Source organism: Rhinatrema bivittatum, chromosome 2 (assembly GCF_901001135.1).
Source record: "Rhinatrema bivittatum chromosome 2, aRhiBiv1.1, whole genome shotgun sequence".
Lineage (NCBI taxonomy): Eukaryota > Metazoa > Chordata > Amphibia > Gymnophiona > Rhinatrematidae > Rhinatrema > Rhinatrema bivittatum.
This window is the reverse complement of record NC_042616.1, coordinates 578,560,468-578,580,484: the sequence shown is the minus strand read 5'-3', so window position 1 is coordinate 578,580,484 and position 20,017 is coordinate 578,560,468. Positions and strand designations below refer to the sequence as shown.

Below are 20,017 nucleotides of genomic sequence, written 5' to 3'. Positions count from 1 at the left end.
CTCTCACAGGCAGGCTCTCAATCACAGACATACTCTCTTTCACATATACAGGCTCTCAATCATTCACATACATGCAATCTCTCACTCACACACACAGGATCTCAAACACACATGCTTGCTCGCTCATTCACTCTCTCTCTCCCCCACCCCGGGAACTCGCGGCAGCAGCAGCCTCCTCCCAACGCTAACCTCCTTCATTTTCAGCCCTCGCGGAGGAGGAGTCCCTTCGGCCGCGGTTGAAGCTCTTCTTTATTTTCCTCCGAGCCGCGCTGCACAGTCTTCTTTTTGTCGGACCGACGCTGACCACACTAGCGTGGTCTCTTCTTCCCGCGCACCCGATGCTACCACTTCCGCTCGGGGGCGGGGGGGGGGGGGAAGAAGAGAGCATGCCGGTGCCGCTGGACTCAGCTATTCTGCGTTCCGCCCGGGCTGACAGCATTTTAAGCCGGGCGGAGGAGGACGGGGGAGCAGCTGGGTCAGCGGGGGACTGGAAAGTGTGGCGACACACTGATTTAGATTTGTCTGCGAGCCAGATGCAGCCATCAAAAGAGCCATATCTGGCTCGCGAGCCATGGGTTCCCGACCCCTGCTGTAGACAAACAGGCCTTGCGGACTATACTATTAAAACCCAGTATTAACTGCACTCTCTTCACGGACCCGAAGAAGGTAGCATAGCTTTCAAATGTATTGGGTTATTCCAATAAAAAGATATCACTTAGAACTTGCTCATTAAATAATCATGGAATGGAATATAACAAAAATAGATTTTTGTGGCATATTTTAGAAAAGATGTAAACTTTTTTTCCCAGACTGAATTATGGTATACAGTGTTAATACAAATAGAAAACATTCCCCATTGATCCATAGCAGTAGGAGAGGGGAAACCTGCTGCAGACTTATTTCCATGAGGTGGAATACAACATCTAGAGCATTTTCACATGGTGATTAGAATATAGCACAAGATACTTCCTTATACCATAAGAAAAATTCTACCCAATTGATGGAAGGCTGGCCTAGTGGCACTGCTGTACACTACCATGTGGAGTACCTGGATTTGATTCCTGATAAGGTGTTCTTTTTTGCAGGTCAGCTAGGACCAAAGATGCTGCAGAGTCAAGTATTCCCAGCCCTTGGGGAAGGAGGAGACTCTAGACCAGCATGCAATGGCGACATCTACTGGCTGGACCAAGGGTACATGTGTAGCTGGTTCTGGAAGGGTGCTGTGCACTGGGGCACATGGTCAAGAACTGTAGTAAGGACACAATGCTCTGGCCAGCCTTGACCTTGCAAGGATTAGAGATCAGTGTTGTACCTATGAAGCTCTGTAAATTGAAAGTTAAGCAAGCTAAAAGGGCTCGCATGCAATCTGAAGCCTTGATCTACAGATCCCTCCACTGAGGATGTGAATTATTTCTGTGGGATTTCAAAAGGGGATTGCTGCAAACACTTTGCTCCCAGGCAACCGGAGGCTGCTTAACCTGCTCATGGAATCCAGATTAGGAAGTCTGTGAATCTGAGCCTTGATATCCTGACCTGTTAAACCTTTTGGTGGACCTGTTGAATGTCTAGTTACCCATGGTATATATGCCCAGATATTCTGACGCTGCACTAGACTCAGCTGTGAGTACTATTAACCAACACTGCTTGAAATAGCTGATTGTGTTTTAGGACTTTGAATTCCACAAGGCAGGAGCAGAGATAAATCTTAAACATGGATTCCACAAGAGTTGTGATGTCAATCATTCCAGCCAAAAATCTCATATTCCCTTCTCTTTATCTCACGCTCCAGGCCCCAAGCCTTTCAGCTTCTTTACTCTGTATCTGTCCTATCCCAGCTTCTAACTCCATGCCAGTTCTGTTTCTAGCCTTGTCTAGATCAAACCCCAGTTGAGTTTGCTCCAGGTTTAATCCAGGCATGTCAGGCCCCCTCTTATTGCAACCACCCAGCTCCTACCCGAGTACCAGCACAGCCAGGGAAGCAGACAACTCTTGCTGCAGTGACTCGGTTAAGTGGGGCCTTGTAAGGTAGGAGAAACCCCCCCCCCAGCAAAATTGCCATGAGCCCTTCATTCACACTGGAACCCAATAAAGGAGAGCTCCAACTGAGCTGGAAGGCCAAAGGAGGAGAAAACTGCTAGGTCAAAAAAAATATTGATATCATGAAAATATGTTGCCAGCTTTCAAATTAAGCAGTGCCTGAAAGTCACAGGTCCGGCAAGTATATTGCAAGTCAGCAACTTGTAGATGGTACCCCAATCTTTAGATTTTTTTTTTACTTAAGGTGGTATTTATCAAAATGCCAATGCAATTAGAAAAACTCAAAATAAAGGTAAAAAAAATAGTAATTTTCAAGTAAAATCTAACTGCCTAGCCCAAAAGCCCCATTTGACAGCATTGTGAGAATTTGTATGGTCATTTGTACTGAGCATTGTATATAATTTAGATGTTTCTTGCTATGGCATTTCTGCTAGCAGATAATGCAAACATAATGAATATATACAGTTTTGCACTTTTCTGAACCATTCAGAGATGTTTCTCCATATTTAATTGCATTTGACTTTTGAGATGTCTTTGGGGGAGACAAAACCAGCCATTAAAGATATGCATCGATATGACATGATTAAAAAAGACACAAAAAAAACTATCCCTTTTTAAATTTTGTAATTTATTAGCATTTTAGATATAAAAACATTTAGCCAGAACATTGGGTTGGCAACATACATTTTCTTATAGTGCATTCTGAAAATGCCAGATAAGAGTTTCTCCTATACAGAAATCAGACAAGGGTATTAAAAATCTTGCAGAACATTTAAAGATAAAACCAGTTATTCCAGGAATTTAACAGATCTTGCTCTGACGTTGCAGGACACACACCGATATTAAAGGATTTAGGGTCCCTTTAGCGTTAACATGAACTTCCTTCACCATGTGTTTTGATTTTCCTATTATACTTCAAAAGCTACAAATACTCTGGCGCTAGAGCCACAAGTCTCTTTGGAGATAAAAGCCACTCTTGCAGCTGAGACCTTCACAAAACCGGAGTGTGAGTGCACAAGCTCAGGTCACAGGTAAGAGGGGGGTTTTTTTGTTTTTAAAAATTCCTAGGTGCCACACAGTGGAAACCACTGATGTGTTCAAGAGGTACTCTTTCTGCAGCCTGAAATAAGACAACTAGAGCACATAAATACTACTGCCATGATACCACTGGGTATGGAAAGGATCTCTCCTCTTTGCAGTAATTGGGTGTGTAAAAATACATTTTTAACCAGGAGGCTGGAAGTCACACTGCAGCCATATACAGACGACCCAATCTCACTATTACAACTAGTCTCTTGGGATAAAAGCCAGACAGCAAGACTATCTTAAGCCTCCCTCAATTTTAAGATATGAGATTTTTTTTTTTTAATAAAACATTTTAGATAAAATCATAGCTTATAAGCACACATCACTGTCAAACCCAGCTTAGGCAGGGAATCTGACTTAATGAAAAGACCCGTCTACACCAAAGCAAAGACATAGTGGAATACTACATCACTTGATGACTGCTCTGTACCAGACTGCTCCGAGATCAAGTGCTTGGCCACTCAACTTTTGAAAAACGAACGCGGCATCAGACTGTTTTCCCATGGAGCTTGGTCTGTGTGCAGGAAGACATGACTGAAAGGGCTTCAAGCTGCAGCCTCACACCTCTGGCTGAAGAGAATTTCAACCACCTTTGGATCTGCAAGCGTGGACACATCTCCCAGATCTTTCTCATTCGGGCTATATGCCTCAGGACGCGTCGCATTATTTTAACCTGTTAGAAAATGAATGAAATAAACCTTTGTAACTGTTTTCTTCTGAGTCCAATACTTGAACTGTACCTCACAAGAGCTTTCTCTGACAAAGGCCTAACTTTTTTTTTTTTGTTTCATGTTTCAACTATAAATTGAACAGAAATAAAATGTCAAACGTGTTGTAGGCAATACCTTCTTACTGGACTAACAATATTTTTGTGACTAGCTTTCAAGACCTATGGGTCCTTCTATGAGATCATTGCAAAAGAAGCCAAGGATGGTTCACTCAGGGTGTACACCCCCTTGTTCCAGAGGGAACCATGGTCTGGCCCCTGGTTAAGCACTGCATAAAAGCAGCCAGGTGGTGGGAGGGAGAAGGGGAAGTATTCCAGCTAGCCACATACGAAGGCTCACGGTACTGGAATCCCAGTAGACGCCAGTTACAACTGACCTGGAAGCTCAAAGCAGGATGACACTGATGCTGGGTCAAAGAGAAGAAGATAAACATGATCACCAGGGACTTTAAACCAGGTCTGTAATACTGGAAGGGTTAGTTTATGTGGTCCGCTTCACACAATTGCAAAATTATTCGTTTGGGTATCACACATTGTGTCTTTTTCAAAAGGTCACGAATCCTAGGTTCTCCCTATTGATTTATAGGCCTTATGAGTTTTGTGGATTTAGGGGGAACATGACAACTCTTATACGAGTATTCTGTTGTGTATAGCACTCAAGTCCAAGTATGACTGTCAGGAAAGCTGATTAAAGCCACAGCTAGCGGTTTTCTAAAGCAGCTCATGGGCAGATTCTGCAGCAAGTTTTACAAATTTGAAAGAATGCTGGGCTACATTTGCATATCAACATGCTCATTTATTTTACATTAGAAGGTTAAGTAGTTTCCATCCATCCTTGCCTGTGTCTCTACATAATTTATATATTTTTCTTTTTGGATAGGTGAAAGATCTCAGCTATTAATCCAGGGGGAATAGGCACAAGAAGAAAGAATCCAGAAATACAAGGAGGATTGAGGGGACAGAATTGCAGGACAAAAGAGACGTCCCTTCCCCCAGCTTGCCGTCCTGTCACATTCCCCAGTCCTCTCTCTTTCCTCTTCCAATCCCTGGTGTCCTCTCACACCTCCCCCCCCCCCCCCAGCACCAATCTCCCTTTCTGACATGCCTTTGCCAATCCCCTCTCATTCCCAAGTCAAATCCCTCTTTCATCTCTCCCCCCACACAAATCCGCTGATAGTCATGCCTTTCACTCCCTGCTCCTACCAGCAGACAGGAGGGGGCAGTAGCACCTCAAGGTGAATCCTCCTACTCTGTTTCCCAGGACCAAAATTTGTTCAAGACAAGGTACAAATGTGTAGTTTAAACTCTCAAAGAAGGTAACTTTGGCTCGCAGCGGCAGCAGAGAAGGACAGTGGTGCCCACACCATTTCTCTCACTGGCCAGCTCAGCAGCAATGCCAAGGAAAGTGGGTGAGGTGATTGGTGGCAGCCCAACCGGGATCTGAATTTCTTGTGCTTCTGTGAATGGTTTCAGTTTTGGTCTCAATTGCCAGCTGATTTTTTTTTCTGTACTAAAATTTAGCTTGCCTCAGGTTTAATTTTATATATAGCCAAACTAGACTGCTCGGTTCAGCTTGGGTATCGATTTGCTGGTTTGCTCACCTCTTGTTTTGTTTTTGGGGTTCTGTTCCCCAAATTTTAGAGCTATACAAAAATATATGCACAGAAATACATTTCTGCAGGATAAGCAATGAGTGAGAATGCCAGAGCCAAGGTAAAATGCATCATTTTCAGTATGGGGGAAAAAAGATTGATGCTGGCTGACAATCTCCAGATATTTGGCTATTTATCTGATTTGAGAAATATTAAAAAAAAATTGAGGCCTCAATTCAACTAGAAGCATAGAAGCAGCTCAATGGCAGCACTGCACACTGCCTCTCGGAGGGAGCGGCATTTGACTCCCACCTCAGAGGCAGCGTTCACAGCCCCCCACACCCCACAGGGAAGGACTCGTGGTCCTGCTTAAGAGTTATGCTATGAACATTTTTTTTGATAAACGACTACTGAATCGAAATCATAAATAAAAATAAGTCTAGTGGCTGGATTTAGAGCCCCATGATTGCAGCGTTTCAGAAGCAGCCCGGTACATGGACTCCAGCCCAGAAGAGGTCAGGGCACTGACTGGACTAGAAACATTGGGGGGGGAGTGATAAATGGAAGAAAAATCACTGGAAAGTTGCAAAGTTCATGGCACAAGATTTTATCCCTACTGCAGACTGAGCGGAATCCCAATAAGGAGCAGGAAGAAATTGCAGGATATATTTAAATTAAAAAAAAAAAAAGCTCATTATCTGTAAGTTAAGGTGACATTAAAAACCGCAAGAATTTACAATTTATAAGGCTGAAAGGGGTAATTCAAGAGTCTCTTAAGAAAATAGGTCTTCACAGAAAAGAGTGTATGGAAAAAGCCTCCTACTGGCCTGGAGCAAAGCAGTACTGGACTTCAAGAAAGTATAAGATAAGCAATCGAGTCAGAGAGATCAGGCAAAGACTACAATTTTGCAGGAGGGAAAAAATGGGTAGACTAGATGGGCCTTGAATCAAAGACCAGAAGAGTAGTCTATTAAAGTAGCGTTTTCCAATGAAGGACTCAGTAAAGATGCCACTGTGGAATGCATAGGCCTCCCTATGAAACAGCAAAAAGCTACACAACCAGATCAAGGCAGTCAATATCAAAACTAAGGAGGTCATTTTCAAAGAAGTTGCACATGTAAATGTAAGACCATCAGAGCAATTTTCTAAAGCCCATTTGCGTGCTTAGGGGTAAGATTTTAATACGTGCGCACTCTTCACTGTCCCCTACCCTAACCTCCCTTACCTCTACCTTTATATATTATTTTTTTTTGTTGTTTACTGTTCCAATGGCAACTTGCATGCGCTGGCGTCCTTTCCTCGGTAACAGCGGCAAATGACTGCTGTACCAGCCGCCTCCAGCCCTGCCCCCCAGACCGCCCCTTTATCTGGGCCCGCGGCCTTTCGGCGCAATAAAACGGGGGTAACGTGTGTGGCCGGCCCCCTTTGAAGATGCACACGGCCCGACCATGCGCATAACCCCCATTTTCCCCACAAGCACATTTCTTAAAATCTACCCGTTAAAGTGCACTTACTGAGTAAAACCTATTGACCATTCAGTAGCGTATATCTAGCAATTTTCAAAAACCCATTTACACGGGTAAAGTGCATTTGCACATGTAAACCCAAGTTTTAAACGTGTAAATGATTTTGAAAAAAAAAAAAAAAAAAAATCAGGCCCTAAATTTGCAGTTGAGACTAAAGTTGCTTTCAAATACATTTCACATCCAATGGATCTTTTCTTGTATAGATATTTTAAAAAAAGTGCCAGATATAAAGGGACAAAAATCAGTGATTTACAATATTTTGTAAGGAAAGACTTCTGTTTGAGCTGTGCTTGCTGACATAAGTATTCTAAATACTTAATTACCCTTACCTAGATATAATTCTTGAAGCAATATTACAAGTGGCAGCAACACAGAGATAGAAACCAATATGAAAGCCAAAGTGCGGAAGTGAGCTTGTAGCCTAGATTTCAGATGTCTTGATCAAGGAAGACTGACTGAGGCGGTGAGGGAGGGCCCTACAGTCTTAAGGAACGAGGTGAGAGAAAGTGAAAGTGAGGGGTGGAACTTGAGTGGCAAAATGGAGAACACATATCTGTGGGAAATTACAGGAATCTATGCAAGAAATGACCAAAACATGAACCACATGTTAGGGACCAGCAAATTTTAAAGATGTGAAAGTGACGATTCTTGGTAATCACTGCACTATGAATATGGAAGAAGTGTGAGAATCAAGGATAACTAAGCCTGTGAAACCAAGTAAAAACCAAAATGTGCAACAGAATCTGCATTCCCTTTGCTCCCCTTTTGCCACTCTAAGGTGTTAAATTTGACAAAAATCAACCAGGATGTTGAGAGATTACTCAGAGACACAAAGATACCAGAGACCAGAGAGAGTATAACCGCAGGAAAAGGACAAAGATTTGAGTGCCATCCTCAGCAGAGAGAGCACATAATAATGAGATAATGATATGAGCACCAAGTGTACAGAGAGTGAACAAGGATGGAGCCCTCTGGCATCCTCACTTTAAGGCAAGGCATGAGAGCACCATCCACTCACACTCCGAAGAGCCAGCAGGATCAGAGGAAAGGCACTTTTGGGCAATATTTGATAAACTAGGCAAGAGAATGAGGAGGAAGGCATAATTAGTGCAATTCAGATTTTTTTTTGTGGTGCTATTCAAGATCAGATTAGCAGTGACTGCTTACAAAATTCCTTGCATTACCTCCACTCCTGGTACATTTTCTGAGATAAGGCATGGTCAGCAATTACCTGAGCGTGTTTTCGGTAACCCGGGTGCATTCTGAATGAAGTCTGGGGTAGCAATAGGCCCAATTTGTTCCCGAACTGCAATAGGAAAATGATAAAAAGTGAAAAGACAATACTAGAAAAAACACACTTTCCTTAATTGCTGGTTAATATTCTGTAGAAACAAAGTCTCACATTAAAATTTTAGAAGGGGCAAGATCCCCTTATTTTTATATTGCAGTTTAACAGATACACTAGTATACCGCATTTACAAATATCACAATGTACAGAAATAACTTCCCATATGCAAAACAAAGAAAATCTTCCAAATAACACACTCCATAGTACAACCTCAGCCCAAATGTAAGGTGGGGGTTGGAGAAAGATGCTAAATGGCTGTATTAAACTAAATAAGTGATCCAAAAGTTCAAACAAATGTTTTTTTGTTTTTTTATATATAATTCTGTTTTATTTGCAGACCTCAAGAAACAACAATATGCAATTTACAGGCTACCAGCAAAATACCAGAATGACAAAACAGGTGGTACATTAGAATGAATAACAAACAATAGCGAAATAACCATGCCAGTGCAGTACAGCATTGCTAAAAGTCAAGAAAGTTACAGCAGCATAAACAGTAGCAAATTGCATTTGGAAATTAAACTGCGAAGGCCAATGCCCCGAATAAACATAAGAAGCATATGAACCTTAGAAACCCCCCCCCCACCCCCCCCCCCCACCCCACACTGGTAAGCGACTTTCAAAAACTATAATATGTGGTTACGTGGTAGACAATAACTGGCACCTTCATCTAGCGAGTGAGCTGGACGCTGCGGGGAACAATAAGCCTCAGGTGTTAGTATGATCAGCAAAGCCATTTTTTGGTAAGGGCCCCAGATAGCCTGAAAAGAAGGTAAACGATTCTGGTGAACAGCAGTAAGTCTGCCCAGTTGATATAGTGAGAAAAGGCGATGCTGTACCGCCGCAAGAGTAGGAATCAGTGTTTGTTTCCATAGTATAGCCAACTCTGTCCGAGCTGCAATAAAAATTTGTAAAACCAACTTCTGAGTTGTTGTACTTTGTTCAGGTATAGGCGCGCCTAATAAGACATGCCAGGGCTGTGCCACGCAAGGCACATCCAACATCTGTGAGATCCATTGAAACAACCCCTGCCAGTAACCCTGAATTCTGGGACAGGACCACCATATATGTAGATATGTACCCTGGGCCCCACAACCTCTCCAGCAGCAGTCTGATATATGAGGGTAAAATCTGTGTAAAGCTTGAGGTGTATAATGCCAGCGATAAAGCATTTTGTAGCAATTCTCTTGAAGACCCGCAGATATCGAACATTTTCCAGCGTTATTATAGATAATATCCCAGTCCTCGTCCTCCAAGCATCCCGGGAAGTCCAAATCCCATAATGCCCTATATTTGTGGCCCACCTGCGTTATATTATTAAACAATGTATAGACTTTGGATATAATCCCCTTCATGAACGAGGCATGCTGACAAAGAGTTTCAAATAGAGTGTTTTTAGACCTCAAGGTGCCCCTACGTATACCAGTATGAAGGAAGGACGATATCCTAGCATACAATAGAAAATCCAAAGTGCTACCGGGGTGCATATCGCTGAGTTGCGGTCTGGAGAGCACCTTACCCTGTTGTAGCATATGTTCCAAGCGTGTGACCCCAGACCTCCGCCACTCTGCATGGCCTGCGGAGCGCTCTGAGCTGGGCACTACAGTATTAGTAAATATGTGGGTTAACAAGGAGTAGTGTTCAGGGCCCACCAATTTAGATTTCCAACGGTGCCATATCTGCAAGGTAGTACGTAAAGCAAATGGGTAATAGTTGAATTTGTCCCACGTGGCACTAGGTTGCCATGGCAACGCCATAACAGGAAAAGAGCCTATCAACCCTTGCTCGAGTCTCACCCACTGAGGGATATCCCTAGATCTATGAAGGGCCACCAGGGCGCGTAACTGGGCTGCATAGTAATACCATAGTAAGTTAGGTAGATGTAAACCTCCCCTAGTTTTAGGTAAATACAAAATAGACCTCGCCACCCTAGGGGGGCGTTTCCGCCAAATAAAGCCACAGATTAGCTGTTGCCATTGTTTGAGCAAGGTAGAGGGTAAACAGAGGGATAGTGGTGAAGAAGTACAGGAAGCGAGGGAGGACATTCATTTTAATAATGGCCAAACGACCATCCAGGAGAATATCTGTCGATCCCATCTTCTTAAGTTCTCTCGAATAGTGGTCACCAGGGGAGTATAATTTAGAGGAAACAATTGGCGGACGTGTGGCCCAATCTTAACCCCAAGATATTTCAAAAAGGCGGGAGCCCACAGAAAAGGAAATTGGCTTTTAAGGTCATGCACTTCATTAGACGAAAGGGTCAAATTGAGTATTTCCGATTTGTTATAATTGATGCGCATCCCGGAAACCGCCGAGAAGCCCTGTAACTCTACCATTACCCCTTGCAGTGAGGCTTCAGGGTCAGAGAGAGTCATCATAACATCATCGGCAAAGAGTGATATTTTAGATTGAACGTTGCCACCCCAGATCCCTTTAATATTCCCGGCCTCACGTATCCTAGTAGCAAAGGGTTCGAGGAACAAGGCGAATAGCAGAGGTGACAATGGGCAACCCTGCCTCGTTCCCCGCTGAATAGCAAAGGGAGGACCATAGCCACCATTCACCTTAACCCTGGCCATGGGAGCCTCGTAAAGCTTCCGTAGCCACATCGTAAAAGCATTCCCAAAGCCCATTTTGCCCAAGACTTTAAACAAAAATCCCCAATGGACAAGGTCAAATGCTTTTTCGGCATCGAGCGCTAACAGCACCGCTGGTATTTGCTGCTGTTGTACTAAATCGACAAGGTTTACTATCCGCCGTACATTGTCTGCCGCTAAGCGACCCGGGACAAACCCCACTTGGTCATTATGAATCAATTCTGGAAGCACCCCATTAAGCCTAGCCGCTAAGACTCTGGCCAGTATTTTCAAATCAATATTGATTAGCGAAATGGGGCGGTACGAGCTACATTTAGTAGGGTCCCTCCCTGGTTTCGCCAGAACGGTGATTCCAGCGGTGTTGGATTCGGTCGTTAAGGTTTTACCCTCAAGGAGAGAGTTAAAAGCCTCTGTCATTGGGCCAGCTAGGTGGGAAGCAAATTTACGATAGTACCCTCCCGTGAAGCCATCTAATCCGGGGGCTTTGCCAGGTTTAAGTTGCTTGATAGCAGCCAGAACCTCCCCGACTTCTAAAGGTTTATCTAACATATGTTGCCAATGCTCGCTAAGTACCGGCAACTGGACCGTACTTAAGTAACGCTCTATTTCCGCCTCCCTAATATTGGAGTCCTGCGTGTACAGGGTGGAGTAAAAGGTAGTGAAGGCCTCCCTAATTTCCTCGGACACGGTGAGCACATTCCCTGTGGCCTTCTGTATCTTGGGTATGGACGTCCTAGATTGAGCCACTTTTAACTGCCTAGCTAGATACTTTCCCGCCTTGTTCCCCCCCTCATAAAACTGATGTTTGAGAAGCATTAATTGGTGACTGACTACTGCATCATCCAAGGCCCGTAATTTGTCTTTAAGGGTTAAAATCTGTCGGTAGGTAACATCTGACTGGGTTCTACTATGAGCTTGGGTCAGTTTAGTCAATTCCTGCAGCCAAGCTCGCCTTTGACGCTCCCTCTCCCGATTACAATGCGCAGCCCGGGCGATACATACCCCCCGGACCACTGCCTTGGAACATTCCCACACCACCAGCGGAGACATATCCTCCGTTTGGTTAGTCTGAAAGTAATCTTTCAACGTGGTGTCCAGCTGACCTATAAAGGCAGCGTCTTTAAGCAGGCAGTCATTGAGACGCCAAGGTCTAAATCCCTTGTCCATATCTCTAAAATTACACATCAGCCAAACCGGTGCATGATCCGACCAGGTGATGTTGTCAATGTCAGTTTGGATAATGGAGTTCAGTAATGTCTTGGATATGAAGAAACAGTCGATTCGTGTGTATGTGCTATGGGTATGTGAGTAGAAAGTATAGGCCCTGGATTTTGGGTATCTAGCCCTCCAGACATCCACGAGGCTCCAGTCCTCCATAATCTCACTCCATCTGTGCCTGGATTGGGGGTCAGAAATCTTCCCTGAACTGGAATCTAACAAGGGTACCTGAACAAAATTGAAGTCTCCCCCTATGATAAGTTCCCCTTCTACCTGCCTGTGCAGTAAATCTCGGAGCTCCCGAATGAATTGAGTTTTATGAGCATTAGGAAAATATACATTGACCAGTGTAAAAACCTGCTTGCCCACACGTATCTTGACCAACACAAATCTCCCCTGTGGATCACAAATATGAAACAGCTCCTCATGCGCAAAAGAGGACGCGAAAAGTATACCCACCCCAGCATATTTAGAAGTTTTTGTACTGGCTGCCCATAGTGCATCAGGGTACTGCGGAAAGTGCAATAACTTTTGGTGATGTTTCCGAACGTGCGTTTCTTGGATAAAGACTATACCCGCTCCTTGCCGCAGGACTTCCCGCTGTAATAGGGTACGCTTACGTGGAGTATTGATCCCCTTTACATTGAGAGATAACAATTTAGTTGCCATACTCCTCATCAAATGGGAGGGGTCTACTACCCCCCGCGCTAACCTCCATCATCTGGAACCATGCAGATCCATAATTTGATATCTTCCCGTCGAAAAAGGGCCCCTCCCCCATCCAACACTCGTAACCACCCGCAGATGCAGCTACCCCCACCACTTCAAGTGACCATAAAATACCAGTGTGATCCCCAAAAAATCCAATAGTATCCCACTCCCGCGTGTAGGGATACTCTACCATTGGAGGACTGCTGTAGTGCATGCGAGGCGTGCCCTACCCCCCACAGCTGCCCCCCCCCGCCTAATGAACCAGAAGCAAATGATAAACATTAAAAGACCAAAATATAACATGAACTCAGTAATAACAATACAACGCAGAACCCATGGGCTGGAAAAAAAAACAAAAAACGGGACCCATGAGAGCCGCATAGGATTCCCTGCAGACCAAATAAAGCGGCTTCAGGTACCTCACCCTCCTTCGAGTAAGATGAAAAAATCCAATACTGTCTAACAAATGGAGAGGAGTTGGAAAAGTCATCCCTTGTCTGGCGCAGCGGCGCCATTCAGACCCGGCTGTCTCCTCAGTCTTCGTCCTCCTTTTTCTGCCCTCTGCCAACGGGGTGCCTCATCCCTCCGAGGTTGTGGGTGTCTTGGAGTTGAATGTTGGAAGTGGACCGGTAGCTGAGCCTTGGTGAATACTCCTGGAGCTTCTTCTAAGGAAGTAATTTTATAACCCGCACCCTGGACCTGAAAGGAGAGCCCAAAGGGATATGTCCATCGATAGCGGATGTTCCGTTCGCGCAGCTGCGCTGTAACTTCCCGCAGCTCAAATCTTTTCTTCAGGGTGACTGGTGATAAGTCCTGGAATATAGCTATATGATGATTTTGCCATTTGAGTTCTTTCAAATTCCTGGCTGTATTGTAGATCTTTTCCTTGAGAGGAAAGCTGGTAAAGCACAGCACTAGATCCCTGGGCCTCTGATCCACTCTAGGCCCCAGCGCTCTGTGCGCTCTTTCAAATTGTATAGCAGCTCCACTGGTGGGGTCCGACACCTCCCCCTCCGGTGCTTGTTGTAGAATAAAAGCACAGATTTGGACTGCAGTCTCCGCTGCCCCTGCATATTCTGGAAGCTCTGGCACGCCTCTAATACGCAGATTATTGCGCCGGCTTCTGTTTTCAAGATCCTCTACCTTATTTTGCAGGGTCAGTAGGTCCGAGGAGTAAATTGTGTTCTGTGATATCAGGGAATTGATAGACTCTCCATGGCCATCAAGCCTAGTCTCAGCCTCGTCCACCCTATTCCCCAGGGCAGCCAGGTCCTCCTTCAAATCTGCCATGGACGCCATTAGCGCGTCCCGATGTTGCTTAAGATCGGCCCTAATTTCTAAAAACCAATTACGGGCTTCAGAGCGGGTAAGAACCTCCACGGAATCAATCTGCGAGGTTGTCAGGCCAGCATCCACGGGCTGCTCGGCATCCGCTCCCTGGTCGCGCGGATCGGGGCTCTCTGCCGCGGCGCCATCTTGCCCTGCATCCCCCGACTGCTTATCATAAGAAAATTGCCTCAGATCGGTCAATTTGCGCTTGCTGGCCATCCCTCCTCACAACCCGAGGTACGCTCCCACTTTTTCGGTGATTTTCGCCGAGTTTTAAAACAGAAAACAGCAAGTTTTGAGGTCTTTTGGCGGGAGGGTTCGCGGAGCTGAGCCGTCACACGTGCACCCGCATACGCCGCGAACAGCGCCCCCCAAACAAATGTTTTTACACAGGGACAAACATGGAATCTTTGGGAAAAGCCATTGATGCTGCAATTCTAATCATTAAGAAATAAGGGTCAGTTAAAAAAAAAAAGTTTATTGAACATATAATAATACAACATTGTTCAACATATACAAGTGTAGTTGAACAATGTTACATTATTATAATATGTTAAATAAACTTTAAATTAAAAAAAAAAGACCTACAAGCTCCTTTTTGGAGCTTGTGTTTAAGCTCCAAAAAGGTCTTTCACTAGCCCTAATTAAAAAACAAACTTAGAAAAATCAGGCAAAATATTAATTCTCACCAAACAAGGAAGATGTATTTTTGGAAAACAGTAAAGGGGATAAGGGGCAACCTTGCTGCGTACCTTGATCTATCTCAAAACAATCCCCAAAGCCTCCATTGACCTTCACCTGGACTTTCAGTGATCATACAACTTCCCAAATTCATTGAAGAAAAAAAAAAAAAAGGGCCAAACTGCATTTTTGTTTCAGCATAAAAAAAAAAGGACCAGTGCACCTCATCAAATGTTGTCTATTGATGCAGAGAAAGCAATACAGTAGGAATGTGCTCTTTACGTACCCACCTTAGTAGGTCAACTTTGCGAACATTATCTGCTACCGGGTGATTATGGATGAATTAACTGCTTTTCTGTGCACCCTCCAACTTAATATCATGGCGATATTAAGTCGGAGGTTCCGAAGGGTAAAAAAAGTAAAAAAAAAAAATTTTGAAGTCGTCCGGCGGCTGTCAGGTCGAAAACCGGACGCTCAATTTTGCCGGCGTCTGGTTTCCAAGCCTGTAGCTGTCAGCGGGCTCGAGAACCGATGCCGGCAAAATTGAGCGTCTGCTGTCAAACCTGCTGACAGCCACCGCTCTGGGCCAAAAGGAGGCGCTAGGGACGCGCTAGTGTCCCTAGCGCCTCCTTTTGCCCGTTTCTACCGCCGGGCCTCATTTAAATACTGAATCGCGCACACAGGCGAGTGGCCTGTGCGCGCGCCGGGAGAGCGGGCGTTTGCCCGCTCTCCCGCGGACTTTACTGAATCGGCCCGTTAGCTAGGTAAGTTATCTAGCTAACTCAGCTCCTCCCCAAAATGGACCATCCCTGGAATGCCCCCGACTTATACAGCCAAATTCTAGCTGGCTAAATGGTCAACAGGCTAGAATTTAGCTGGATACACGGGGAAGTTCATTTAGTCTGATAACTTCTTAGTTTATCTGGTAAAATACGTTTCAATATGGACCTTGAGGTGACCACATCCCACAAAATGTTTATTTCTTTTTAAATTAAGATGCATGCGTGCTTTTTTTTTTGTTTTATTTTTTTTAAGTCGAGCCAATGCATTGACTATCTTTCCAATAACTTTAACAAAAATTCCAATCTACTGCAGGATTCTGTTCACAAAGTGGAGAAACAGAACACAAGTATGCAATACCTTGCTTTTTCAGCTCTGCACTCAGAGTCTCAGTAAACTTCCTCCCATCTTTCAAGGTAACAAAGCAGTAGATGCTCTCCCCCTTCACTGCATGGGGCAGCTCACCACCGCAGCCTCTGCCACTGCTGGGTGCTTCGTCAGGGCAGACTCCACCTCCGAGGTGCTGAGCAGGTGACCTGTTTACAAAGAGGTTTTTAATGAGACAGGGTGAAGGGGGTGCCTCTTATCTAGTAATGCTCTCTTGAGGGGAGGGTCGCAGTAAGAATGAGAAAAAAAACTAAAGAAAATGTAAAGGAACCCCGAAGGCAGAACTGTGTACAAGCAATCCAAAACAGGCATCAACACAAAGTTGCAAGTGCACTTATTACAAACCATTTCCCATTTCATTTGAGACTCATTTCTTCCCACGCCATGATTCTATCATTTCTGAATAAATATTAATTAGCCTCTTCCAGGAAAGTCATAGATATATCTATATCTGTCTTCATTAAAACTGGGAAGCATGTGTGTCCTGTGATCATGCTAAGTACAAGTTGGGATGTCTGGATGGCTCACTGCTAGCACAAGCTGCCATGCAAGAGACTCCTGAAGACAGCTTCTGCTCCTTGGGTTGACCAGTGCCGTGGAGGCAACATTTGCCATTCCCAGGGGAAGTCTGTCATCATTCAGACTGCAGATACAGGGGGAGCAGGCTCTAAGGGACCTGGCTGAGTGCCGCTTGGATGGAGGAGGTAAAACACTGGGTAGTTCTGAATGCAGGCACACGGGTGGGTGTCCAGCTCAGAGCCTAGCATCTTCTGGGACTATGGCAAAGAAGCAGCAGCAGGAAAACTGGAAGGTCAAACTTTTTTTTTTCCTAAGTCACATTTCCTTTCATCTGCCTCCATTCTGTTTGCATCCTCTTTCACAACAGCCTACATTTATCCCTCACAAAGGAAAGCGAGCGAATCAGGGTGTGATGCACTTAAGAAAGCCATTTTAAAAGGGCAATGGCCAACATCTCTTCTCCAGCTAGCCCTCTCTAGTGGGGGGGGGGTGGGGGTTGTGATGTTTGGTGAACATCAGGTCTTGGGTGGGGAGAGGAGGGGTGGTGTTTGCAGAAGATTGAGCCAGAGGGTGGGGTGGATTGTATGCTGAAGACTGGACCACAGGTGAGAGGATGGGGAGGGAAGTGAAGAATCTGGGCTGCAATGGGTTTTTCTCCCGTGCTAACTGGACCTTGCCATATGGGCAAGTTAGTGAAGAGATTGTCCAGATCCTATGGTAACAGGGTTCCTGTGCCCGCAGTAGCCATCACCACAGAAAATATACCATGGACCCTAGTTTTCTTAATTTTATGAAAGGTTAGTACATCAGGTATTAAAGCCCACTTTATTTCATTTGATATCGTCTACTTTTTCAGGCAGGCACTTCAAAGCAGACTTACATTCAGGTACTGTAAGGCATGCGTTAAATTTAGGGGCCCCTTAGTAAGCTGCAGTCTGCCGCATACATTGAGTAGTGCTATAGAAGAGTTACAAGCAATGTTTGCAGAACAGCAGCACCGGGACTAGAATCCGGGAGTCTTCCCCAGTCCCTAGTGGCACACTAAGTGGCAGACCTAGTCAGCTTGCCCAACTCGTATTTCATAGCTTCAAACAGATACCCAGGTCTCCTCAAAAAAAAAAAAAAATTGCCAAATGAAAAAACACAACATACAAATAAGGAAAGTTTAAATAATGTTTTGATTACTCAGGCTTTTCTTCCATTGTGTGTCTATAGGGAAAAAAAAGTTTAGTGAGTGAATTAAGCCCTAAAACTAAGTGAAGATGTGCAAGACTAGGGGATGTCAAGAAAAAGAAAATAAAGCCAGCCTACTGCACCTGAAACATTAAGCATGTCGTCAATCCTGCCGGTGATCCAGTAGTAGCCATCTGAATCCCTTCTGCAGCCTGCAAGTCAAAGGGAAAGGAGAACTGTGAGGAGGCAACTACAATCTATGCACAGCCCCCAGCTTCCTGCAGCTGCACGAGTTCAAAATTTCTGTAGCAGGTTTGCATACAGTTTACGTTTCACAAGCAAGATGTATTTTGTTAAAATGTTTTTCCTATGTTCCTTGTGTATGACCTTTTTGTAGTTTTTACTTTTCATTCTTTCACCTCATTTCCTTCATTCTCTTCCCCATCCTCTCTCATGGAGGGTTCTCCCTCCCCAAGATACCTCTTCTTGCCTGCCTGCACACCTTCAGCCTCATTTGGCTAATATCTTTTCTTCCTCCACTCGCCCAGAATTGGGAGGAGCAGAAGTGGATGCTGCCACCAAGGAGCTGACCTCAGCAGCAGCCATCACCGATGGGCTGGCTTCAACACTTACAGGCCAGAGCAATCTATCAATTCTGCAGCCAGAGAGCTTTCACGCAACCTGTTGCGACATCGCGGCAAACTAAGGGCCTCGACAGTAAACCATACTTGCAAAAGAGCAGAGCAAATGATCCACATGGCAAAAGAAATGTCGCTCTCCTCCGCAACTGCAACCAACTTTCCTCTCAGTCATGTAAAATATTTTTATGGACCGCATTAGCTCAAGTAAAATGCGAGTCAACAGGACAAAGATCAATGCACAGAAGTCTGGTTTTGAATATGGACCGGTGCAGATTGCAGGAAAATATCAGGCCGGGGGATTTTTTTTTTTTTTTTTCAAAACCGGCCCATGGGACACCTGGCTCCCTTGGGGTCCCTGCAGCATATGTTTCAACAGTTCCCAAAAGCATGTCAGAGGTTTATCATGTGACCTGGTGCCTGGCAGAACTCGACCAAAAGATGTCCAACATAAAATTTCACCTTTTTCTAAATAACTTAAGTAATAGAGCACACCCCAGACAAGAAGTGAGCAACACAGCGGCAGGCCCCCTTGATTCCAAGCAATCAGTTGCTGCCCTTCCTCCTCCTAGGTTGGTTACATTTCTCATATATACCAGTTGTGCTCATAAGTTTAAATACCCCTGGCAGAATTTGTAAGATGTGTAGCATTTTAAGAACAATAATGAAAAAAAAATGGGGTCCCAGTGATAATGAAATCCAGAAAGGTCAGCAATGTTAACCTCAGATCCAAGATCAAAAATAAGGCATCAGCAAGCCTGTCTGTGTCCTGCTGTGGTAGGCAAGGACCACCGAGTCAGTTCAATCATCCTTCTTAAAACAATATAGAAATAGAAATGTGAACTGGTAACGTCAACAAGTCAGACCCTATAGGCCGGATTTTATAAAATTGCGCGAGCGCGTACTTTTGTTCGTGCCTGGTGCGCGAACAAAAGTACGCTGGATTTTATAAGATACGCGCGTAGCCACGGGTATCTTATAAAATCCGGGGTCGGCGCACGCAAGGGGATGCACATTTGTGCAACCTGCGCGCGCCGAGCCCAGCGCGCGCTGCCTGTTCCCTCCGAGGCCGCTCCGATTTTGGAGCGGCCTCGGAGGGAACTTTCCTTCGTCCTCCCCGCACCTTCCCCTACCTAACCCCCCCCCCCCCCCGGCCCTATCTAAACCCCCCCTTACCTTTGTTAGCAGATTTAAGCCTGCTGAAAGCAGACGTAAATCTGCACGCGCCAGCGGGCTGCTGGCGCGCCATCACCCGACCCGGGGGCTGGTCCGGAGGCCTCGACCACGCCCCCGGGCCCGCCCCCGAAACGCCGCGTCACACCCCCGAAACGCCGCATCATTTAGGGAATGCCCCCGACATGCCCCTTTTACGAAGCCCCAGGACTTATGCGCATCCCGGGGCTCTGCGTGCACTGGCGGCCTATGCAAAATAGGCCGCCAGTGCACGCGAGGGCCCTGCGCACATAAATCCGGCTGGATTTACGCGCGCAGGGCATTTAAAATCCAGCCCTATATGCAGTGCATTAATGAAAAAACAAAATCACCATTCCTTATAAAACAAACAATGAAATCAAGATATATAAGTGAAGCTATAATAAAAAGAATAAATATTTCAAAAAACAGCTGACAAACACAACATCCAATAATTTAAAAAACAATTTAATTTCC

General features: G+C 45.0%; 1 protein-coding gene across 1 annotated transcript in view; it reads right to left on the bottom strand.

The window, feature by feature from the left end:
• Nucleotides 1–2,644: 2,644 nt before the first annotated feature.
• Nucleotides 2,645–20,017, bottom strand: part of LOC115085235 (acetyl-coenzyme A synthetase, cytoplasmic-like) — a 107,780-nt gene continuing 90,407 nt past the window's right edge. The window contains 6 exon segments of the mRNA XM_029591009.1: nucleotides 2,645–3,760; nucleotides 3,763–3,794; nucleotides 8,199–8,274; nucleotides 15,993–16,091; nucleotides 16,094–16,168; nucleotides 17,855–17,923. Of these exon segments, the coding sequence (XP_029446869.1) occupies nucleotides 3,669–3,760; nucleotides 3,763–3,794; nucleotides 8,199–8,274; nucleotides 15,993–16,091; nucleotides 16,094–16,168; nucleotides 17,855–17,923 (443 nt within the window). The 3' untranslated portion in view covers nucleotides 2,645–3,668.